The sequence below is a fragment of the Lottia gigantea genome (assembly GCF_000327385.1).
Source record: "Lottia gigantea unplaced genomic scaffold LOTGIsca_3, whole genome shotgun sequence".
Lineage (NCBI taxonomy): Eukaryota > Metazoa > Mollusca > Gastropoda > Lottiidae > Lottia > Lottia gigantea.
Genome location: NW_008708986.1, coordinates 1,932,770 through 1,958,475, shown reverse-complemented (window position 1 = coordinate 1,958,475; position 25,706 = coordinate 1,932,770). Strand labels below are relative to the sequence as shown.

Below are 25,706 nucleotides of genomic sequence, written 5' to 3'. Positions count from 1 at the left end.
TTTGAACCTATTAAAAGCTATGATAAATTCACTTAATGATAAATTATGAGTTAGTCTGGAATCAGTTCGCCCTTTATCTACCTTGTCAGAGATGCAGGAATCAAGAAAATCTGTATGAGACAACAAGAGCTTGTTTAAAATAACATTTTCTCCCTTCAGTATTCTCCGGCGAATATCAGGAGAAAACCATGTCCACATAAGCTAAATCTTGTGCATTTGCACGTTGCATATTCCTAAAATCTACAAAAGGTAAATCAGAATAATTATGAAGATTCATACCGTTAGGTATAACAGATCTTTGATTTGTGGGTTGAATGGACACTAGTCGATGATGTTGAGATGGAAAAGTAGTGGCACTCCGTATTGATCCCAAAATAGAATTAGAAGCAGGCCCATGTGAATGTGATGCTACATCAGGTCGACGATTGAAATATGTGGAAATAAATGATTATTAATTGTATGACTTGTATCAGGTAAACTAGAATGAGTGTCATCATTCTGCAACTGCGAAGCTTGCTGCTGTAATAATGAATTATAAGATGTATTAGGAAATTGTACATTGTGGGTACAATCTTGAAAATAAAATGTTTGAAGTTAGAACAGAATAATTATGAGCTTGTACATTTTGGGTACAAGTTGGCATAGAATATACAGGAACAGAATGATTATGAGCTTGTACATTTTGAGTACAAGTTGACATGGAATATACATGAGCTTGTACATTTTGGGTACAAGGTGCAACAGACTGAGCTTGTATAGTTTGGGTACTAATAGTAGGATGTAAATAGTGAGAAGCATCATTGATATCAAGAGCAAGACTTGGTCCAGAATTAGGCACAGTTAAATAGTAAGGATGCATATTAGAGTCTCTAGTTTGATCAAAAACAGTTTTGACACTTTGGTTCTGTAACAGGGAAGTTCTGTGGAGAGGGTCTGCAGACAGCATACTAAAAGTTGTTGGAGTCTGTATAATATTTGATTGAGTATCCTGCTGTATAGAAGTAGAAGATATCATGGATGGAGTTGTCAAATTTCCACTGGTATTACCAATTGAGAGTGAGTTACCAGACGGGTGAGCCGAATTCAATGTAGGTTGATAAGAAGTGATATTTTGAATAAGTTGTAAATCACTTGGAACTGAATGATCATATGGTTGTGTAAGAGTAGCCTGAGCAATAGAGCTTGGTAACAGAATCTGTGACACTGAAGAAGGTATAAGTGTCTGTGGTGTTCTGGTATCAGTTGTATTAGTGGTAGATGTATTACTAGTACTGTGAATTGTTACTAGTATGGTTTTCGGGTTACATGCAATAAGTTAGCTTCTAAAAGGAGTCGTAATTCTGTTCTTGAAAATAAAGAGGGGACACTGATGCCCAGCTTGTTTATCTGTAGAGATCCACACCAGTTGTACGCTTAGGTCGTTGACCGGAGCTCATAATGAATACCAACACACAGACGCGAGTAAAGTCGAGTCTTGCCTTTGGATATATTCTGCACCATCAATAACTACAACGAAGACGACATATTTGATTCCAGAATCTGTAAATCATATCACAGTTGAAGTTTCTACAGTTTAAATGTTAATAACTTCAATCAAAAGAGTTAACAACACCAAATAAAAATTCTACAACTGCCGGAAAACTGTCAAAAGGTAAATGGAGGTGAATTATAAGAAGAATACTTGAAAAAAATGGTTAATCAAAGTAGAAGCCTGTAGTCAAGATGGCAGAAGACAAGACTGACCGCGTGACTATTCGCGACTAGCAGACGATGCTATTGCCGTGTAAGTTATAAATCACTCCTATATACATAGGATTCAATATAACTAAATATTATATAAAAAAAATAATTATAGTTTGGATGGATTTTTTTAGGTGGCACCTGGTTTTTCTTTCTGATTTCAAATTTCTCCGCATTATATACATTCTTCTGATATAGATTTTCTTTTCATACACCCGTCACTCAATTAACCTGACATGTTGTGGAAATAATGATTGATTTTTGGCATTCAATGTGGTGGAAAATTGGTCATTCATACGTCATTAGCCATAACATAAAGTACTCGCACTGTTTTTACTTTATATTAGTACCCTGGGTTCTAGAGGTTCCATTTCATTTTATTTTTTAAATTAGAATTGTCGAAATGTTTTCACGAGTGGTAAAATTTAAAACTGTTTGCCCGATTGTTTTTGTTTGTTGTTGTATTAGTTTGTATATATTAAGGATTCCATCTCTATATCGTCACGAAGATGGAAGTAATGTGAACATTATTAGACAATCTGAACTTGAACAATCTAATACCATTTCAAATAAACAACTTCGTACAGGGTTTGGGCATCCAGAACCCAAAAGTTCCAAATCTAAGGAGAAGTTGGTGATTGATATGACGGATGACGAGGTATTAATTAAAGATGAGGCTCGGACAACAACTCCTGTTTTTATTGTAGAAGAACATCATGAAGGTTAGTTATTTATAATTCATCATTATTAAATGAACTGGAGATAATGGGCTACTGTCGACATGTCTTTCGGATACATAATCCTCATGAGGGCAACGTAGTTTGGAATTTTCCAAAGAAGGCATGAGCAAAGGTTAATGATAATTTTAAAAAACGTATAGTCGTATCTCTGGGAACCCTGTAAATATGCAAAATTTGGAAATTTAAGGATTTCCTTTTTTTAATCAAAAACTATATTCAACATTTATAATAATAGGCTCATCAATCCTAGTACCTTTTGTGAAATCCTAAAACTGTGCATTCTTAAATATAAATGTATTTATATTCATATTTCATTTTGATATTCCTTACGATTTGATTTCCTTTCAATTGGATCAATTTTAGATCAATTCCACAATTTAAGTATATTCCAGAGCTTCCTATACGTTCACACGAAGTTTAGGGGTATATTGTTGTCAACTTTCCGTCGGTCAGCCCGTTCAATGAAAGAAAGACAGAAGTAATCATATTTTGGGAAGTTAACGACTTAGGTTCACTTTTAAGGATCTTTTCTACTATAGCTGGTCCTTGGCAAGACCTCTTGACATTGACCTTTCCAATGAAAATTGGACTTTGAAAAGACGAATTTCAAAAAAGAGAAAAGACAAAAAGATGATTCAACGACGTATAATGATGGTACTATATGAATTTATTTGGTCGCATACCATGTAATTTTGAAAATTTAATTAAAGTCGAACCAGATGTCAGATATTAAGCCTTAATAGAAATAAAGGTACAATTCATCTGGCAATTTTTTTACGACTCTATCCTTTTATATGATATATTTTCAAAGAATTTATGTTATTGAATATTTCCTTTGATGTAAAAAAAAATATTTATTTTTAGCACTGAAAAATCACTATGGCAAGTGGCAATAGTTGTATATGAAATAATCACCCTTAATTCACTTGATCTCACTGTGCGACAGGGTTGCAGCTGGGCGTTTTTTTTAGAAATTTCAGTTAAAATCCCCATTCCACTAGGCGGCGATCTACGGTGCTCCATGATCGCCAAGGTCGCCGTCGATGTACTCTTCTGCACAAAGATACATGGCGCGTCGCCAAGAACGCCATCATTATCTCTACTTGATCGCCTAAATCGCCATCATATCGCTACTTGACCTTCCAAATCGCCATCGGAGCGCTACTTTGTAGCCAAGATGGTAACTGAAGCGCTATCGGAGCGTGAGTGATCTCCAAGAAATCCGGTTTCTCTATCTTTTGCGCTTTGTGGCGATCTGTCAGCAATTCTTGGAGATCCAGCGTAAAACTGATGGGCATGGCAGAACGTAACAGGTTTTGTATCGGATCGCCTAGAGCTCTAATTGAGCAATGCTAGCTATCAGATTTAGTTTGAGTGCCATAGATCACAGCGATCGCTCTCAGATCCCAATAGATCGTACCAGCTTGTAGCGTTGGCATCCCAATGTGAATGAATTAGAACCGTGGCATGAGTTACATCTGAAAGGGGCACGTTCACCATCATAAAGACCAATCGTACCGAAGTCTCAGAAATGGAAATTATCCAGCTTAGTATAACTGCTTACTGTCGACTTTTTTCCTTCATTATCCATTAGTATCCGTAATAAGTTAAGTTGCAAGGCCATTTCCACTAGAGCATGCGCATACTGAGTTTGCTATTATAGATTCTGTCGACATACCGTACAATATTCAGGCACGGGAGAATCTTGCGACTTTAATTTTAGCACTTCTAAAGACTGTGTATTCAAGGTAAAAATCACCGTATCATGGGTTTTAAAAGGAAATATGACGAATGGAGGCTTGGTTTGGAGCACAGATCAACTCCCAAAACGCCCAATTGTTGCCCTTTAAGGTGATTTTGTGGAGTGATTCCATTGTAATTTGGTTAGATACAGTAGGGGTAAATAAAGAGGCTTAAAACCCAATTACATCTACTTGAGCTAAGACATCAGCTGCTCAAACAATGCCTATACCAGATAGAGCAGTGGTTCCAAACCTTTCTCAGCCTTCAGAGTCTTCAAACCAACCGACACGGATGTGGAATATCACTTGTGTATGATGTGTGGGTAGCTATTGACAATTCAATTTGACAAAAGATAATCCAGATGCCACATACTAGTTGAGTTTAGATTTATTGACTTGTGGATTTATGTCATGTATATTTAGAATTCTGTTGACACATTTCCTACTCTGAACTGTACGGTTTAAACACATGGCAGTGTTTTATAAGCTTTCAGATAATAAGGCCACCTGTTACAAATTTTAGGTCTATTGTGTCTATAAGAATGCTTATAGAAACAAATATAAAACTTTACGTTTATTATTACAAGTTCGAACCTGGATGTCAATAAGTGACATATTTCTTTCTTTTCAATTTAGAATTCAGACGTTAAAATTGAATATCAACTGACGTAATTGATAACGATTTGTAATGTTAAAAGAACTAGGATTGTCGATTTCTAGCTTAAAATCGAAAGAGTTTTTTTTTTAAAAAAGCTAAGAACATACAAATGGCTAAAATTTGCTTAATATTTCGAAATTAATTCCACATTCGTCATTCGTCGTCTTTGGACAATGAATACTACTGGATGTAATTTTTTCGAAAAGTTTCTCCTTTCTTGGGACATAATAAACAGAACTGTGTCTTCTTAGGCCGTTTTCGAGCTTCAAAATCGATGTTTCGAAAGCAAGGATAATGGTTCATTAGATATTTTGCAATATTATTTTCTTTATTATTGTTTTAAATTGTAAATATAGTGTTCATTATTTTATTAAACTAATGCACCAGGTTTTGTCCACCTTCTAGCGGAAATATTAAAACATGTTGATTATGTCAAATATATTATACAGTATAGGCCCAATATAACCTGGGAGACAACTTGTTTGAGTAGCCTACAGCACAATATACCAATTCTTGTGAAGTTATTTCATTTTTTTAAGTTGCTCCATATTGGTTCCAAGAAGCTATTGAGGGTGGAATACCAAAACACGGAAATATATTGGTAAGAGATCATTTAAGAAAATATCAGTCACATATCGCAATTGATGCAATGTGCTAAACGTCGTTGAATACATCTATTGATAGCTTTTAAGATAAAGAAAGATAATATCTGCAGAAACCTAAAAAATCAAACATCATATCCTTCAATAAAGCCATTCAGAACTAAAAGGGCTAAAATTATATTGGTTTAAAATTGTGTTTACAAGATAGCGCAGTATATGCAATCAAATGGCATTATAATTGCTATATCAGCTGATATACGGTTAACTGATGTTGAACTCTTAGCTAGTGTATTTGGTGTCATAGAAGACATCACAATATTCAGACTTACATATATTTTGCTCTTGTTTTATTGCTCTAATTACAGATACATATAGATGGCCATTCTGATTTTGTCGAACCTCCATTTCCTGCTAATGCCTCTATATTCAGATTTCCAACTAAAAGATCCGACATTAAAAATCTGATGACGTCAAACGATGCTTTTATTATGGTAACTTTACATTTGTTTAAACTTGCTTTTATTGCGGGGCTCTATTCAATACTATTCAGATGACATAATATTGCATTGTAAGTTGTCTATTTTATATAAAAAAAAACCTTAATTGTAAGAGTTTTAAGGAGTAAAGATGGTAGGCATATATACGATAACGGTATTTGTGATTGTTGCAAATTTATTATGAAATTTATTATAAATTTATCAATCTTTTTCCAGAGTTCCGCATATTCTGGATTTTTCTCGAGAATCATTTTTATATATCCATCATGGGATGAGGAGCGTAAGAAGACAAATGGTGAATATGACAGAACGTTAGTGTCTTTTGGTTACGTACATGGTAAGACCCATAAAGACGAAAATTCCATATGTGCATGTTACCAATATTTTGTCCCTCTTGAAGTTCCATTTTGCTTCGTCCTACAAGATGTAGATACCGGTGAAGAAAAAAAGGAAATAAAGCCCAATTCCTGTGAGTTAAAACATACAATAATATCAGAAATTCTAACCGATAAATACGCCACCAAACTCGTGAAATCTACAGATTGGATTACCTCGGAGGATAATATTGTTTTTGATATAGATGAAGATTATTATGGTTGTGAAGCGGCCATTCTCCAAATTTTAAAGGCTAAAATACCCGAAGAAATTCTCGACGAAGATTTGGAAAAAAGTGTTGAAAATTTATTTTGTGCTGGCACAGCTAAGGAGGAGATGGCGTTTGATAAGATTCATTATGATCTACTGAAGGAAATTGCAACTCAGAAATTGTCGAAAACGCAGAGAAATCTTGTATCGAAAACTGTAGACATTATTAATCAAAGGAATTTGACTCAACATTTGTGTGTCGAATCCGATTTTTCGAATCATCTCGATTATTATATCCAAGATTTAAGAAGACTTAACAAAAATCAATTAAAGGCCATTGCAGAAACCGGTATTTGCCTTAAAAGCTCTCCTCGACAAATGTACTATGACCACATGGAGGGGATGCAGTACTGTATTGGTTATAATCGTCCCAATGATTCTCTAGTTCTCTTTTTTACACCGTCGCTTGAACAAATCAAGGCAAGAACTCAGCAATTACTTACCATATTTAAAAATCTTCCAAACCCACGCCTTGTGACAATTTGTAGGTCTGCACGTGACGGTTACGTACCAAGAAAGTATGCTAGCAAAATAGAATCAGACATTTTAGAATCTTTAATGAAAGTATTTCCAAAAATTACCTCAGAATCCCTTCATTATGATTCCAATTTATTAGGAGGAAAGTCATCTTGGTATGGCCGTCATGGCAACGAAACGTGGTAATGACAAACTTCGAGAATAACATACAATTGAATTATAAACCTAAAATAGTGGCTACAATCCACAGAAAGTGATTTTTGATTATTTGGACAATATTCTAAGGAGAATGCCATCGGAAGTATAGTTAGTCTCCAAATGCACCGTGTTGTATTATTTTTCTGGATAATCTACAGTTTTGAACTGGCAACCCACCTACAATGCAATGGGGAAAAAATTTGAATTGTATTCTTGTCGCTGTTATGTTGGAAAATTGCATGTCCTCCAATGAACAGACAGACACTTGATAGCTGACTGATATTTTTATTATTTATGTCATGATAGCTTTAATTGATTGCGCTGATGGAGTTTGGTCGATTCGGTCACAATGTTCTAAACATGTTCTTAAGGTCTAAATCAATCTTTACAATCGTAATCTTGTCATTTACTATTATTATATGTTAATATTGTTGCAATGTAATTATTCCTGCAAATATTCATCTTCAAAAAGTCAAGCTTTCCCTTGACTGCAATAGTCACCTATCTTGTATTGTGGAAGTTTGTAAATGAAACGATTTGATTTGATACGCTAGCAAATACAGCCCATTAGGGACATCGACAGAAAGTCTGTGAACGCAAAGCCATAATGTTTGCAGCTATTCTGTCTAGGATTGATTGGTTGTATTCGCTGTCGTCCAATCCAATCAAACCGCTGTATTCCGTGATAGAAGAATAGTGGCTATTGCAAGTCAAGTTCGTAATAGCTTTACATTGTGAAGAAGGGAAATATATTATTCTTATTATATCGTTGTTGTAATTTTACCACTTTAAATGCAGTGTCACGAGATTGTCCTTAAGGATATAACTTTCTAGTTTTTTTTTTTGGTGTTTTTTCTTTTGTTGCGTTTTACCTTCGAATTTGTTGGTTCGTTGGAGTTAGCCAGGGATTGGCTCGCCCATGACTTAACCAACCTACCATGCCACTGCTCAACCGAACTTTCTAGAGCACACGAGAGCTCCCAGCTGAGCAAAATTTCATTCGTGTCTCCCAGCTCAGCTCGCAGCTTTCGTCGGTTTCCCCCGCACACGCTAAGCTTAGAGCTTTCGTAAACGGGTGTCGAGTCAAAGACGTCTACAAATAACTAGATCACGTCACACTCACGTGACTTAAACAAAATGTCGGACGTCAACAACCCTTCGAATGATTCAGAATATGAAGAAATTTTACTTTTTCTTTTGTTGTTGCGTCGTCGCCGAATAATTGGGGGATCCGTACGTTGTACAGGCACGGATATTCCGCCCATATGTCCACCAACTTGTCTTCGATAATTGCTTCAGATACAAACTCGCATTCACCGATGGGCGCAGCCATTTTTGTTTGATCACGTGCTAGCGCATGCGCCCCAATTCAAAGTTGAAAGCTAAGAGCTTTCGAGTGCGCACACGGTAAGGTATTTTTCATTCGAGGAAAATATTATCAAACACGACAGATAGTTTCCTTAACGCCTCGAAAGAAAAAAACATACGTAAACTCCGCACACATGAGCTAAGAGGCACGAATAAAATTTTGCTCAGCTCGTGTGCGCTAGCCTTTAAATATATGAATTATTATTAAAAGCCTGTGCTGAAGAGTTGATGAAATTTTTATGCTGATAAATTAAATGATCTTGTTTTCATGGTATGACTTTTTTGTTAGAACGATAGCTTTAAAGTTTTTGCTAAGAGTCTCATCATCTTTTGATGAATTAGAAATGTTTTAAGAAAACATCGCTGCTGCCATGAAATTTTCAGTTGTGTGGGTGTATAGCTATCGGGCAGCCGTGTGATTCTGGCGACAAAGATATAACTGAAGTCAACTCAAACAATTCAGGAAGTTTGGAAGTGTGGGCATTAAATATTTAGAAATTATCAGGGAAATCCATATATTTTTGATGAATATATCAATAATAATTTCAAACTAGCAATTTAAAGTTGTATGTATCTTATATGGACAAATTTGAGTTTAGAAATATTAGAAAGATTAATTGTAGTTATTTCATCCAATAATTGATTTTCCTTTATACTTTGTTTTACTTTTTAGAAGTTCTAAATTCATACGCCAAACCAGTAAACCCTCATCACCGGTCATACCCATCCATTCCGGCCACGATGAGTATTTGATCCATGTACCATACATATAAGGGTTCATTGATTTAAGATCTTCATTGGGAAAGAACACATCCAAGAGTTGAACACTCCAATCTTCCGTGCCTGTAGCATTATTGAAAAAAGAACGCGAAGTGGCGCCAACAACAGCAGTTTCCTCGAGTTTGGGAACTGGAAGTGACCATACAGAGTCGTCTCCTTTAAACAAAGTTTTGCCATATTTACCAGAAATGGGTGGAACATAGTTCGTTTGATTTGTTAAGGGATTTTTCCACATTGTAAGTACCTGATCAGTGTTTGGATCTAAGAAGTTCCCTTTAATTGTGGCAACAATTTGAGGTCCTCCTGGAGTTAGATTCACTTTACACGTAAGTATTCCTTTAACTTTAAAGAGGTTTATGGGATTATTTCCAGTAATTTCGGAATAAACTCTGCCAGTAAAAGTTACTGTAAAACTGTCTAGTTTGGCAAGAGTTTCATAAATCAGTGGATCTAAATGAGTTGGTTTGTTTCTTAGTCCCTGTTTGATATTAACTTCAGGTATTATAATATCTGGTTTACCTTCTTTTCGCCTTTGGTCTATGACAGCTTTAAAGGCCGACCATGTCGTTTCGTTTGGAACTTCAAATGTGTCTGGAGCATTGAGAAAATCAGGAAACTTGTTTTTAACAATGTCTAATATGTCTTGTGGAACGTCAGCAAAGCCTTGTAAACATTTCCAGTTCGTGGAGACGTAGTACATGTGTCCATTGATGCCACCAAGCTCCAACCAGGGTAGGAACTGCGATCGTCTTGACCATGTGCTCGTGTAATTAAGATCCTGAATATTGGTAGTAGCCAATTTGCTGTACCTAGTGTAGAACTGAAACAGCTCATCAGCTTCGTATATTGGTCCCGCTGTGTATTTGGGGTAGTGCTGGGGATCAAGAACATTTGGATACTGCAATAAGATATCATTATTGAAGCCAACTCGATCATTTTCTAGTATAGTAAATGGCGTAATTTGTCCATATGTAAAGTTAACGTTCACTGGATCATTATGAATATAAAATACTTCATTTGGAATTCTAGTCTGAGGATTCATTAACACGTCTATTATTTCCCCTGTTTTGTAATTTCTGTAAACCAAAAATTCTTTGGATAAAGACAAATATCCGAAAGACTTTGGTACCTTTCGAGCGATATTGAAACCTTCCAAAAGGAAAACCTTCTGCAGAGTACCACCTGGAAACCGTAAGAATATAGTTCCGTTGATATAGTTGACTGTTTGAATGTTTGGATCCGTTGATCCTGTTGTTCGGATCACACTGTCTAGATTGGTTTTTGGATCGTTGAGGTCAAAGGCCAATGAAACACCAATGAGCGTAAATAGTGACCAGAGCGCCATAGTAATCAACTGTGAGTGAAAGACCAGCTATAACCTGAAGGGGGAAAAGTACAAAATTACGAATGATTAAAATATTTAAATAGAATTTTTTTTTAATTTAAGTAAAATCTAATTCGACACACCAATCGTATCATGATAATACAGGGAAAAAATTTGACAAGATTATGATTTTCAATGTTTTTTTTTCTCAAAGCAAATGTTAAACTAGAACTGACCTTTGATTACAAAATAATTTACAAAAATTTGGGTACAACTCAGATCCCACATTGACAAGCAGTTCGAAGTGGTTTACTTAGAAACATTAAGAAGAATCTTTCACATACTTGGCATTTATACTAGGAAAAATAGCAGTTCTGTGCACCAGGCCCGTAGTCGGACTTGATTGTTCGGATGTAATACATCCGGAGAGGCAATGATGTACGGTGTTTAATTGCAGTAACGAAATTCGGTGGTTGTCAGAATTTTCTCAGAGGGGAACGGGGTAATCCCCCCTCCTTCCCCTGTAAACACGGGACTCCTGTGCACTCATTATAAAAAAGGTTGAGCTATATACTTACCTTTATTCGTGTGAAAAGAGGTTAGTAACGGTCACCTGTAAAACTAAACTGACTATACACTGTATTTGTTATCTTATCAGGTGATGTAGATAACAACTCGTCTAGAATTTCATTTAAATCCATACTTATATTCAAACTATATCCTCATTTCAAACCACACATGACAATAATTTACATTACGTCGTGAAGGTTCATCGAACGATTGTCAAAAACCTGACCGAATGATAAGCGAGTTTACTGACGCATTTGTCTATTATTGGCAATTATTCAATTAATAGGAGAATATCGGTGACAATCACTGAAAAGTGTTAAGGTGTGTTGTCAGTATCATCTGTTCCCAACATTTGTCCACTACATGGAAACAGGAACGTTGTAGAAATGTTGATAGTGTCAACACACTTTAGTTGAATAGCTGCCGACATCCAAGCTGTTGTTTTTCGCCACATAGATGTCATTATATGAACATAGGCCTACCTAGAACCTGCATATACCTATATTTTTTTGTGCATTAACAATTGTTTGTCATTCAGAATTTCAAGCTGCAAAAGCATGTACCGAGATATTAGTTTTTTCAGCGCGTTTTGTCTTCTTTGTAATCAAACGCTAGGTTCAAGGGCGAGTAAACGTTTAATGTCCGGTATACCCTTTGACTAACTATATGGAAATGTTTTTTTTTTGTTATACATACCACAGACCTACATTATTGTATTATAGAATATTAAAAATAGAAAATAAATTCATGATTATTCACGCTTAAATCTATTGACAATCAAACATATTCTTCCACTATCTAGTAACGGCTCATAATGCCGTCATTCATTTTGGAAGCTTATTGTCACACTTGGTCTACGCACAGCTGCGGCCATATATCCTCTATCATCCAGTCGCACTTTGTCGGCGGACACTAACGACGAAATAACCTCTATCATACATTCTTACGTTGTCAACGCACACAGTTACGACGACGTAGCCAGTCATACATTTTCTGTAGGGAGAGCAGCCGAAAACTATACATAAGAGAATAGATCAGCCGAGGCGCGTAAGCCTCAATATCATTCATGTGTCAATATCATTATGAAGATGTGCACTACTGAATTTGGTGATGATCCGATGATTTTCTTTAGAGATATCGCATAAAACTCTGATATCGCGTTCGTTTTTTTTTCTCCACTTTTTGGCTCGTGCTCACTCTACAGACTACAATTCTCTATTGATTCTTTTGATCTTTTGTATGCGTTATGAAGATGTGTACTATTGAATTTGGTGAGGATCCGATGATTTTTTTTTGGCTCGTGCTCACCCTACAGGCTACGATATACAGTTTGTTTTACAGTTCACATTTAGCTCTTTATCAAGCTGCTGGTGGGCGTATTCGCTTGCGTGACTTGCCGCAAGTCTATGTTTTAACACAACTCATGAACTTGAGTAGATTTTATCATTAACAAATAAATCAAATGATTATCATTCATTGATTAGTCAAGCATCATGTCTTCAAGTCGAGGGGATGTTTTTTTTTAACAAAACAACATTTAGTGCCCAGCCAAATTTTCAATTAAAAAGTGATCTATTTCCTGAAATAACAAATGAAGATGAACTGCCGGTTCAAGATAAGATTTGAATACTTTAGTGAAAGATGGCTTATGTAAGAAAACTGAAGGTAAATCAAAGTTGGCGGTGAATCTTTTCCAAAAATGGAGGGCACATAGATGGACTAAATGTGGAGCATTGTGACATCCTTAATCTATTAAATGAACATCTTAATATGTTACTTGGATATTTTATAGCAGAAATCAAAAATGAAAAAGGTGATGATTATAAACCAAATACATTGTATGAAATCATTATTTCGACCCAATATTATATGCGACAGAATGGTCGTTTTCTTTCTATGATAGAAGATGGTGATTTTCGTGGAATGAAGGCTGTTTTGGATGCAAAAATGAAAGATTTGAACCGCCAGTTAAAAGGTGTACAGAGACGACAGGCCGATATTATAAATGAGAAATGATGTGGAATAATGGGATTCTTGGAACCAGCAGTCCACAACAACTGTTGGATACCCTAGTCTTTCAACTGGGTCTCCATTTCGCCTTAAGAGCTGGACAGGAACATTGTAATCTTCGTAGAGTACATTGTCTCAACTGACAGTCAAACTAGATAATCAGGACCTTAAATATTTAGAATATCACGAGGATGTTTCAAAGACAAATCAAGGAGGCTTACAACATCGAAAAATGACACCGAAAATAACCAGGGCATATGAAAACAAAGAATATACTCTGAGAGATGTCCAATGAAAATGTATGAAAAATATATGACCTTGAGGTAAGTTAATTATAAACTGTTTCTGATTAACTCCAATTGTGAATGCGATATGCTCACTGAATACTAGATGGGAACCAAATCACCAATACAAAATATTATACACCAATAATTAATTACAGCAATTTTGAAAACACTCAGTATCATAAATAATAATAAGTGTTGATACATTATGTTCAACGATCTTAAAATCTATAGGAAAACGTAATGTTTTGCTTTTGAAAAATGCCAAGTAATCACTTAACTGTAATTTGCATTTTAAAATAATTTTGTATGTTGACTCCACTCGCGGCAATGTGAAATCGCTAGATATGTCATTCATTAGATTATAAATCTATATATATACGTTTATATTACTTTTTTTGTTTATTTCATTTTTTCCAGGCGTGAAACATTATTACGTTACGTAGTAAGTAGTTAATCCACAGTATGGCTTCATATCTTGTACCTTTGTTTTCTATATTTTAGTTGTTATTGTTGTTGCCTATATCTTTTCTAGTTACATGTTTGTATCATTATATTCCTGATGACTGTGTGAGAACCACATTGAAACGTTGAAGTAATAAATATTCCAGAAGTATAGGCCTATATCCATATAATTGCCTTATTTAATTATTACGTGAGTGTACCGGTTGGCTATAATAAATTTTGTATTTTGTTGTCTGTTTGTTATACCTAAATTCCACAGTCAGGTCTTAACCTAATTGTCTTAACGTACAATTGTCCATTATTACAATTAATAATGTACAGTTCCTCTTTAAGAATGAACAGTTATAGATTAGAAATAGACAGTTGGCGAACTGTGTTGAGGGTGTTAAGAGATAAAGTCACTTACTGGCCATATGCCAAAACCAGACTTTAACAAGACATGGTTTCCTATCCAGACCATCAAGCTCCACTAACCTCCTAGTTTAGATTTCGGGGAAGTTGAGGAATCAAGGGTGACGTTCTAGAATGGATCCGGCAATTTCTGAGAGGCCGGAGACAATAGGTACGAGTCAACGGAACAAAGAGCAGCTACCACAAGGAAGCGTCCGAGGACCTATTTGTTTGTTGTATTTACAAATGACCTACCAGAAGTTGCCATGTACGCTGACGATACAACGGTTTTTCTGCCTCTATCAAACCATACAGATAGGGCAATTCTATGGCCGTTAAATTTCAACGCTTCACGATTGATTTAACTGGCATAAGAAAAGAAATACTAAACCGATCATGGACAAAACGAGTCGAACTCATCCGCTGTCTCATTCGGACACGACATATATTATAAAAAAAATATTTTATTTCAATTAAAAATGCCTGAATATACATTTTTTGCCAAATTCTTAAAAATTTCTTTTCAAAAAAGCACATCAAAACAGTTTTATAAAAATATATTTCTTAGGCAAAAAAGACACCGGAATGAGAAAATAACAAACAATTGATAATAAAAAATACTCAAAAATCAAAAAAACTAATTACAAAATATTTTGTAAAATATACTCTTCAAAATGGCCTCAAAGGCGAACCGCGTGCAGTTGCTCACATTTAACATTAGCTGAACGACAGAGATATGGGAAAGAATATGGGTGATTCGTCTCATTAGTCTCAACCTTTGCCAATGTTCATTAGATTCAGCGAGTTGAACATTGACTTGGTCGTGAAAGGCTGACATCTTGTCCCGTAAATGGGCAAGAACAGACAACTCTGTCTGAAGATTGAGTTTGGTTGGATAGCAAAATTTTGCAACATTCTAGCCCCGAAGCTGATACGAATGGGATCCAATTAAAAATCAAAAAGTCGTTAACGGAAAGAGAAAATAATCCACGGATCAACAATTAATTACTATTGCGCAAAATTCTCCGGGTTTTCTAGTTCCCCATACAACCTGATTCATATCTGACATATAGTTTCTTATAAAAATCAAGTAGGTTCCTAAATTGATGTCGTATTACAAAGATCATCGTTATATTTAGTTGCTTGCGACTACAAGGCATACTGAATTGTAGACATGTTTATCTTGGCATTTTCATCCGGTTGTAATACAACATACCCCTGTTTTACCGTTTGCGATGCAAACCTCTGGGTATTGCAATCTGAAAATAAATTAGGATTATAGTACATGCATGCTTTCTAATTTTAGCTACATGTCTTTAACCATCTTCACCAAAATCGATGTATGGGCAGAAAAACATAAAATATCAAGTTTTGAAAAACTAGTACTATATAGATGCCAATTAAAGGTCACAATGTCTTGTTCAAAAAGTTGGAACTAAGTATGGTCAAGATACATCAACAATGGAGATAGTGAGCCCCCCCGTGTCATACATAACAAGTGGATTGATTAATCATGCCTACTGCTCTAGCAGAATATATAAGCCTAATAACATTGCGCATGTTGCAGGCAAGGTAGGAACGACATGACATTCTCTGATACTCTGACGTACCACTTACTAAATGTTCTGAGAATATACTTTGCCAATGTAGTATTATTTATTGCGTTATTCAGCTTTAATTGTCCTTAACCGACCATAGTGCAATATTTAACAAACAAGATCGGTAAACTTACCAACTCACGCCTTAGATCTTTAGGTCTAACTTTATCAAGATTTTGAGCATCAATGTTAGCACCATCCAGGTTAAGAGAACTGTTGAATCTCTGCACTTGTTCATCAGTAAGTGGTTTGAGGTTGGTATGTGTAGGTTTCGTGTGATTATCACGTGGTCTCCCATTGCTGTCACGTGATGCTATCTGGGCTGAGTAATGTAAACATGTGTTGCCATCATAATCTGTTTGTTCCAGTAGTTCTCTACGATAATCTGGATTCAATCTGCCCAATTCCTCTCTCACAAAATCTATCTCGTGTTTCTCTATGGCTAACATTAGAGGGGATTTACCACTATGTGTTTCCTACAATGAAAATCATAACAAATACAAAGGGACTTCGATATAATCAAACAGCTGAAAGTTCAACCGATTAGCCATACGCCCACACAGAAGCAAATTTCATGTCAGATTTACTCTTTTCAAAAAGCGTCTCTAAATCATTTAAACTTACCAATATGCATAACCCCGGCGAATTTGGTGGATAACACCCTTAAAAAAGAAGCGTATTCCTCGTCTATCGCGTTCGGATGGTTTCCAAGGAAAAGATCTTACCTTCAGATTAAGATTAGCTCCTTTACTTAATAATTGTCGTACAATCCTCAGTCTATTTTGGTTCACATCATGAGCATTTAGACAAATGAGTAAGGGTGTTTTATCTGAAACATATAAATGATATTATGAGTTTCTGGTTAATTCGTGTAAATTGTCTACTTTTTTCCATTCCATTTCTCTATTCCTTGCTCCAGTGATGTAAATCAGTATCAGAGTCTGGCCAGATTGTGGCCAGAGTATATCATTATTCAACTTACCATCTCCCTGTCGTCTGGCGTTGACTAAGTCTTGTTTGGAAGGATGATCCACCAATAAATCAACCAATTCTTCAAAACCTTTTTCACAAGCCAGATGTAGTACATTTTCATAGTATTGCATATAGTTACCATATCCATACTAGAATATAAGAAGAGCTACTTAATAATCTTACTTCAAAGCGGAACTATATTGATCATGGTCATAATGGAAACCTGGAAACCTGTATATAAAACCTAACCCTTGTTAACCCCAGTTTAACGATGTTGTTGGCTCTGTTGTCAGATTTCAAAGGTTCACATTCATTACAATTCATAATGCGCCAAAGGCTTTCAGTGTACCATTTTGTCATTTCCAATGGATCTATACTGTATTGCTTTGACTTTTAACTGCATCACTGACAGTTGAAAACCCGATCTAAATATTCGATCTACAAAGACAGTCAGATGAAAGGTTAAAAGCCAAACTGCGAAAAGGAGACTACTTACACTGACTCTTCGATAACAGTATTTAGTGGGGTCGGCACCTTGGTCTAAAAAACACTTGACAGCTACAATATTATTTCTGATTACAGCAATATACAGGGGTGTCTGAAATACGTCAATATGTTAGATAAATTTCATCTTTAGGAAATCTTTAAAAAATATGTTACTTATAGCTCTTGGTCATGGTGGTAGATTTCATATCTGAAACCCATGTCAGCAGCATAAGGGCGCACAATAAAACATCTTCATACAAGTCACACAATATATGAGCTTTCATCCAGCAATACTCTTATTTAAACTAAATGAGCTACTTGCTTCACTTCAATGAACATTAAGGAAGATGACTAACTGTATGGAATGTCGCACAAGATGTTATAAATCAACAAATAATTGGATCTGGTGAAGACTAAAGCCTATTCTTTTCAAAATTAATATGGGTATTACACGAAAGAATGCTGAAGCTTACCCTTTCATCACCATTAGTAACATTCATTGACCTTCTTAATTCACTACCATTGTCATGTTCCATAAACATCTTACATTCTGCTTTAAACTCATCTCCTGCTAAATAGGCTAGGTCATGAACTGGACTGAAATGAGATTCAATGTTTTGTTAATGATCTTTCAAAATTTGGAAAGTCATTTCCTTCTTCAAGTGGATCAAAAATATCTTATTAGTGCTCTTAATATTTCGCTGCGTGTTTTTTCTGCCATTCATATCAGGTGACAAGGAGTACTTTCTATGAATTACACCTTCACGTTCTACTTGCCCCTCATCCAAGTAAAGTGAAAACAACATATAATTTTGCTATGTAGACTCCACGACATTCAAGCTTACTTCTTTACGAAAAATCAGAGAGTGGGCTTCATACGTAGAGAGGAAAGATTAGCTTACGTATTCCTATCATCGTCGTCGTTTTCATCTTTGTCGCTTTCAGAATAGTTTTCTCTGTTTGGGTTTTGGGCTGTTTCACCTGTAGTATTAGCAATGTCATCAACTTCTGGGATTGGGCCAAAATACGTTGGATGTGGATAATCTGGTGATGATACGAAACATGTTCCAATAGACCCCTGAATGTTCACTGGACCGTCTTGATCATTAAAGTTTCTTGGTGATTCACCTGCAGTGGCTTTGGCAGACGACGAGCTGTGTCCAGAGCTTAGAGAAGAATTTGAACTGTACACAGAAAGGTTTTTACAATTTGATATAATATTTGGAATGTTGCCCTCTGGTGTTGATGGACAGGGTGATTGAGCTTCCATCATCGCAGGACTTTTTAAAGATGTTTGACTGGTTGGCGATGGTACGCTTTTCTCTGACGAGGTTGGAGATGAGGGCACAATACTAGTTGTAGGACTATTGTGTGAGATGTTTGTCCTTCTTGTACCCTTGCCTTGATTATCATAATGTATCATGTTGAAATGTCCATGGTTTGGAACATTGATTGGCGGACGAGTCGGTGAAGACAAGATACCAGCTGGGCCAGCAAACGACTGATTACTGTACGTATTATTATAGTCGTTTATCATTACGTTCTGCATATTCGTTGAGGAATCAAAAGGTTGATCATAATTGGGTATGTTGTAGTGGTTGGTCTCTGCAGCATTATATCCCTGGGATGATATGTTAACTGGAGGAAACTGTGGTGAGGGATTGACGGCAGGGTTTGTAAACTGGTATTGGCTATTCCATAATGCATTGTGGTGTGTTTGAGATACCAAATTCAATTTGTTCATATACTGTGTTGAGTCGTTGTTCGTCTGGTGATTTATTTGATATGGTGTCGTTTGTTTTTCCGCAGTACTGTACATATTTGCTCTAGTATGAAAGGTTTTGACAAAAGATGGGAGAGCTAAAGGGGGTCCTTGAATAACCTGTTCATTTGTATCAGTCATCGGATCTCTCTCTGGAGAATACTTTATAATGAAATCTTCCATAACACTCTTATCAACAAAGACGAGTTCTTCAACATAATCATTTTCGTGTAGTTCATGTTGTTGCATGGCTTCTGGCATATTGCCATATTGATTTCCCCTGAAGGGTTCTGGGTAAACTTCTGTAGAAGCTGGTGCACTTGGAAAGCGATTATATGGGCCCCGTCTCTGTGAGTTTGGACCATGGGCGTTATCTTGTCTCGGAACTTCATGATAGCTTTTATTTCTATTATTCTTTCCTCTTTCGGAAATCTTATTCTGAAACACAAAACATTAATTAATATTCAACTTGCAAGGCTAAAAAACAACAACCCTTATCACAGTTCCATGTCTACCACTCGCTGGCTACTACTGTGCAGCCAATCATTAGGTGATCAAGTAAAGGTAATCGCATCATAACGTATTAGAAAATAAAGAAATAACATCATAAGGAGATCAAATTGTGCACCAAGAGAGACATCATACAGTATGGACAAAGTCTTTTTCAGTAATTTCATTTCTGATTTCTATTAGGAAAGGTAGCACTCCTAGATGAGACAACTTGAATTAAAAATAAAAAAACTAGAAGTTGGGAAGTCACACTTTACCTGATCAATGAATGATTTGAGCTTGTCAAGCATTCCCTGACAACGTTCATGATCTTCATCAGGCTTCATCAAATCAGACTTGTCAATGGCAGCTTCGCAAGATCTGTATCCTGTGATATCTTGCTCTGTTGCGCCTGTAACTAGCCTTCCGCCGTACACATGCGGATAGGAATCGTCTTTAATTGAAAGCTGAGAAAAGCCACTTAAAATGTCTGAATTGTCTGAGAATTGGGCTTCAACAGCGTCGGTGTAAATGGACTGATAAAGGCTGAAACTCTTTCTTAATTCTGGATTCGCTTCATCGGCCTTCTTCACAAGTACGTTTAATGGCTTCACAGTGGTAGGATTCTTGGCTATTAATGTAGAGGGGGGATAATGAACTTCTACTGAGGACGACAACTTAGGTTCTGTTCCAGACCCATACAGTCGGCTGTCACCATCGTCAGAATGCTCCTCATAATCTCGATGTACTAAGATTCTTGATAATGTGTCTTCAGGAGATAAATCACCAGAGCTGGTCAACGAACTGTTCATTGATGACACTCCTGAAGAACACAGGGAAATACTTTCTTTCAAGTGTTCATCGGATCGTGGACTATTTTCTGGTATGCCCATAAAACCACCAGTGTCACTTATATCAGGTCCTCGGGCAACCACTGGTATCGTGTTACTTTTATCAGGACCTCTGACAATAAATGGTATAGTGTCATTTTTATCAGGACCTCTGGCAATAAATGGTACAGTCACGTCTTTCACATTATCAGGACCTCGGACAACAAAAGGTACACTGTCTTCTTCCAAGTGTAATTCCATCTCTGAAATACAAACATATTCAATAAATTCAGGTAAAGCGTTTCAAACTACACCCCCTGATCAATGCAATGAATAGATGGGACCAAGGTTTAAAAAGAAGTGACTCTGATTTTGTTCATACGAGAGGAGTGGCCGTTATTTATATATCGGCAAGTTTCGTATGTGTTTTTAAATTTACCAAACTAACTATAAAAATGATTATAACCTCAGTTCCTCATTCGAGGTTAATCTTTTAAATTTTAAACCCTTTTTAAATCAGTTCATTGGTGCTTCGTATATAAGTATGGCATCGTGTCCAAACTACACTCGCATAAATCATACTATGTCAAAACCCTTTGGGATACGATGTTATGTAAGACCACAGTCAAGTTCTCGGGTTGGGTATATTTTCGCCTGGTGATTTCCTTTTCATTTTTTTTTTAATTCATTTCAAAATAGCATCTGCATGTCTGGTTATATTCCAACCGTCTCAAGCAAACAAATTTGTATCGCACGAGCACTGACGCCACGAAAACAATTCTTGAAAACCTGAATCTGCTACCTCCACAATTCATTAATCCAAATGGAAGCCTATACATTGTTTGAGTTATTTGATATTTTGTTATGTCCCGACTTAAAAATCTGCCTTTTACTAGTAAATAATTAATCCAAACATTAGACTTTTCCTTCTTCAACGGTCTACCATGAAGGTCCCTCGAAAAACTGTCAAGGATTGTCGAATGTCAAATATAGGCCTATTCCCGGCCCCTGGTAGCAGAAACATTGAAAGAATACGATATAAGAGTTAATAAAGTTTGCTTTGTGTTTATATTGTGCTGTAGGTTATACACACAAAGCAATAAATGTATATAAATATATATTTGTGAAATATAAAATGGTATTCAAGTGAAAGGAAATACATGTCGCTCAATAGACTGTATTTTATTAATTATAAATATATAATATAAGTCATTAAGGCATTATGAAACATTGGTAATAATTCGGGTATTCCCCCAAAAATTTCAGTTTCATATTTGACTCTTGTTCAATTAACATTTCATGTTATTTATATAACATTTATTTAAATCTGGCCATAGATGTATATATATATATCTGGAATAAGTTTACAGTATTTTTTAAAGGAATGCGAATTGTAGCCTACCCGCAATTCGATAAAATTCATAATGTCTCTACTGTAACACATATTTCCAATTTGTGTGTAATAAGATCAGTTGTAAGCATATAATTTTAAAGGGGCAAATGCGCAATTTTTTTGACCATTCATACTTAAGTCTCAAAAACGTTTTTTAGCTACGCAAATCAGTAACAGCGTTCACAGCTAATCGTCAAATCCATTTGTGGCCAGAACTTAATTAAAGTTAAAAAGAGTCGTCTTTATTTGAGACACTTTCATAAAATGAAAAGACGTCGCTATAAAAATCGAAAAAGAAATTCCTGGTTTGAGATATTTTGATAATATTTCTAGTAGCCTACTTCTGAAGACAATTTATATATATTCAAGATTCAAATCAACCCCCCAAAATTGCCCACTTGTCCTTAAAGTAAGGAAATTTATTTCACAGATCAGAAAAGAAAAAAATGGTACTAAACATTACATTGCGAACACATCATAGCTTATTGTTGGATTAACTTTATTCGCTTGCACACATTAAAATCAAATCGCTGCATTTACAAACTTCCACGGAACAAGAATAATGTCTATTGCAGCCAAGGTATAAGTCTATGTTTGACATTATGAAGATGGTGCACAAAAAGCATTAACATATATAGACACATACGTTTGAGCCTAAGATAAATACGATTAGATGTAATACATTGTCATTAAAACTGTGACGTCAGGACGTCTCATGATATAACACCGATAGGGGGAGGATTCCTTGATTTGTTTTTTCATTGCCAGCATTAAAGTCGTAAATACGGTCTGCCTCGGGCTTTCACAAATTCGTTGAATTCTTTGCCTCGTATATTTTAGGTTTCAAACACTATACATATGAATAGCGGCATTTCCTAGATTTTATCCAATGATAATACACTGCACAAGAGTCCGGTGATTTCCCTAAATTGTCCAAACACTCCTAGTTTTTTTTATAAATATTTATTTGAACATGCATAAGGTCACTAAAAATAGTAATCTTCTCCAGAAACAAACGGTAGCGAAATATTTAAGACAATCCTTACTAAGTGTACTAATTAAGTATTCCAGTATTCTGGCGAATCCTGGATGGATTGGGAGAGACCACCGCCAAAATAGCAAACTACAATGTATTCGTATAGGTCTACTTCTATTCGATATGACGTATAGGACGAATAGTATAGCACTAATGATTAATTAAAATCATTAATTAGTATCGTCAATCTTATGCACAATAATATTGATTTGACAGATTCATAAGTCATAATGGTCTCCGTTAATTCGGGAATTCATGGAGGTAATACTTGTTACATGACTTTAATTGGGCGAAAACTTTCTCAAAAACAGTTTGATTTCAAATTATTCCATCATTAACTTAATGTATTTTCAAGTTTTTTTTTATATTTAGGCCCATAAAACTGATAGATTTAAGTAAATTTTACCATGACAAAAGTATGCACAAATTTCAATTAATATCAGCAGAGAGAGTTAGACTAGTTTAGTATCTTTATTGGTTATAATTTTTTCAACATGAATCTTATTTCAAATGTTTTACACCTAAGCAATATTTTGAAATCTTGATTAAGACTATAACATAAATAATGCAAAAATGTGCAAAAATTGTCCAAGTATTCAAAAAATAACTCAGACCTTTTCAATACTTACAATAATAAAACATTATACCTAGATTATAGATGTAAGTATTCCAAAAATTATGCATATACAAAATATATCAATTTTCAGTAACATTGCCAAAATGGGTAGCCTTTGTGTGTCAAAATAATTAATGTATGCAAAAAGGAAAAAAGGCATCAATTAGTCGCCTACTTACAAAAATTTCAAACGTTGATCGAAATCCAAAGTATATAGCTAACCAAAAATGAAAAAATCAATGCGTATACGATGTTATTGTTATTGCTTTACAAAGAATAATTTTTTGATTTATGGAAATATTCTTGGAAATTAATTCACCTAGGCATGTAAAAATTATCTTAAAACTCTATCATGTATATATGTTCTTCACAGGCGTTGACCGGTAGGGCTTATCAACATTACAAAATTAATTCAAAGTGTTCCAAAATGACAAAAGTATAATACCGTACTTAATTGATTTTTTTTGTGTAATAAAAATATATAAATGTATATATGTTCTTCACAGGCGTTGACCGGTAGGCCTTATCAAACGAATTTGCCACATTTTTTAATAGATCCGTAAAAAGAGAAAAATAGCACGTATCTTAGAAAAGCATTTTTTCCCTTAAAATCACAGTTTATTTTTATTTTGATTATGTTCTTATTTCAAATTCTTTAGTTTGAGATAAAATAATGTGGAAAAGTTAGAACGGTACAAAAACACGTAGTCTTTGTAATTTTTGATTATTATACATGACTGACCTTAACGCCTTTCCTTTCCACATCAATTAACTAAAGTATGTAAAGATAGCTTGCCAGGTAAGGCAAGGTACGCCCTGGCAGTTGTCAGCAATATTTACAGTCTTTAGCGACTTAAATAATAATCTTATTATTTTAAAGACCTCCATAAAAGTATAAGTAATAATGCCTACAAAAATTTATCAAATTTTTAACAAGATCCGTAAAGTGACAAAAATAACTTTTTCCTCAGAAAAGAAGATCAATGTTTTTTCTCAAAGCCCCGTGCAGTCGATTTTAAACTATAATTAAATACATAAGGTAACTATAGCCTACCGACAGCTTTGTTAAAATTAGAACATATGGGCGAACGGCAACCATCAGCAATATGTAATATCCAACACTTATATTTCTTTCAGAACTTTTTTTATGTGTTGATAAGGCTCTTCCTTAAGTGATGATAAAAACTTCTAGAGTGGCTTCTAGTGTTCACAAGCTTGAAATAAAGGCATTTCAATCAGCGAAACAGTGAAAGTAGTTTGAAGAACAAGGGCAATAACTCATAAAATAAAATATTTTTCGACTTTTTCTCAACATGTTAAAAAAAATTTTCACCAAATTTTGTCAACATCCGTCAAGAATAGTGCCTTCTAGGGCGTTTAAATGTGGACAGACAGACGGACCATCCATTTAATAGTTTTGTTTCTTTTCAATGACATGTTTCGAACTTTGACTGTATACCATGGTTATGAATATAAACACGTCTTGATTCTTGGGACCTAATTCCTGCTATATAAATATTTATACTATATATTCCAAAGGACACGCATTTGAAAATGAATCAGACACATAGACCTTCATAAATATAAAGATATATTTCATACAATGATGTACAACATAACGAAACTATTATTTAGGCTACATTGTTACCTTAAATTAGATTAGGTTTAATCATTATTTAACAGGCTGCAGCTAAATCATAAACAACTAACAATCCAATAATATTTGTATTCAAGATTGCAACACAAAATGGCGTCTTTTGGTTGATGATGACCCTCTAGACAGTTTCTTAAAAGGTATGTTTTCTAAGGTCTTATTGGTTGCAATTTGTTTGTAGGCGGGCCCAATATATAACGATCAATGGCAGCTTACCTGGCCTTTCAAAATACCTTGGTATTAGTAGATCGAAATGAATACCAATAGGTTAAACTGGGCGGTTGTATACAGTTAAGGGATAACGTCATCTAAATATTTGATTAGCCAGATGAAAAAACACAATATCGGCATCAGCTATCCGTAACGCATTTCAGAATCAA

The 25,706-nt window shown here is 35.2% G+C and overlaps 3 protein-coding genes across 3 annotated transcripts; 1 reads left to right on the top strand and 2 right to left on the bottom strand.

Moving 5' to 3' along the window:
- Window positions 1-1,013: 1,013 nt before the first annotated feature.
- On the top strand, window positions 1,014-7,287 carry LOTGIDRAFT_153216 (hypothetical protein; the record flags this gene model as incomplete). Its single annotated transcript, XM_009057135.1, has 5 exons — window positions 1,014-1,072; window positions 2,224-2,462; window positions 5,420-5,481; window positions 5,848-5,973; window positions 6,196-7,287. The coding sequence occupies 5 exons, from the start codon at window positions 1,014-1,016 to the stop codon at window positions 7,285-7,287; spliced, it is 1,578 nt and encodes a 525-aa protein (XP_009055383.1).
- Window positions 7,288-9,169: 1,882 nt separating this feature from the next.
- On the bottom strand, window positions 9,170-11,573 carry LOTGIDRAFT_228532 (hypothetical protein). Its single transcript, XM_009057134.1, has 2 exons — window positions 11,350-11,573; window positions 9,170-10,826 (listed from the first exon to the last, which is right to left on the bottom strand). Exon 2 carries the CDS (start codon window positions 10,790-10,792, stop codon window positions 9,296-9,298), a length of 1,497 nt encoding a protein of 498 aa, XP_009055382.1. The 5' UTR covers window positions 10,793-10,826; window positions 11,350-11,573; the 3' UTR covers window positions 9,170-9,295.
- Window positions 11,574-20,075: 8,502 nt separating this feature from the next.
- LOTGIDRAFT_228531 (hypothetical protein) lies at window positions 20,076-21,581 on the bottom strand (the record flags this gene model as incomplete). The annotated part of the gene is made up of 2 exons (XM_009057133.1): window positions 21,430-21,581; window positions 20,076-20,890 (listed from the first exon to the last, which is right to left on the bottom strand). Coding segments are annotated over exons 1-2 (852 nt in total), but the record flags the coding sequence as incomplete, so codon positions are not given.
- Window positions 21,582-25,706: the final 4,125 nt, after the last annotated feature.

Coding starts and splice junctions, on each gene's coding strand:
- LOTGIDRAFT_228532 (XM_009057134.1), bottom strand. CDS start 10,792: ATGGCGCTCTGGTCACTATTTACGCTCATTGGTGTTTCATTGGCCTTT.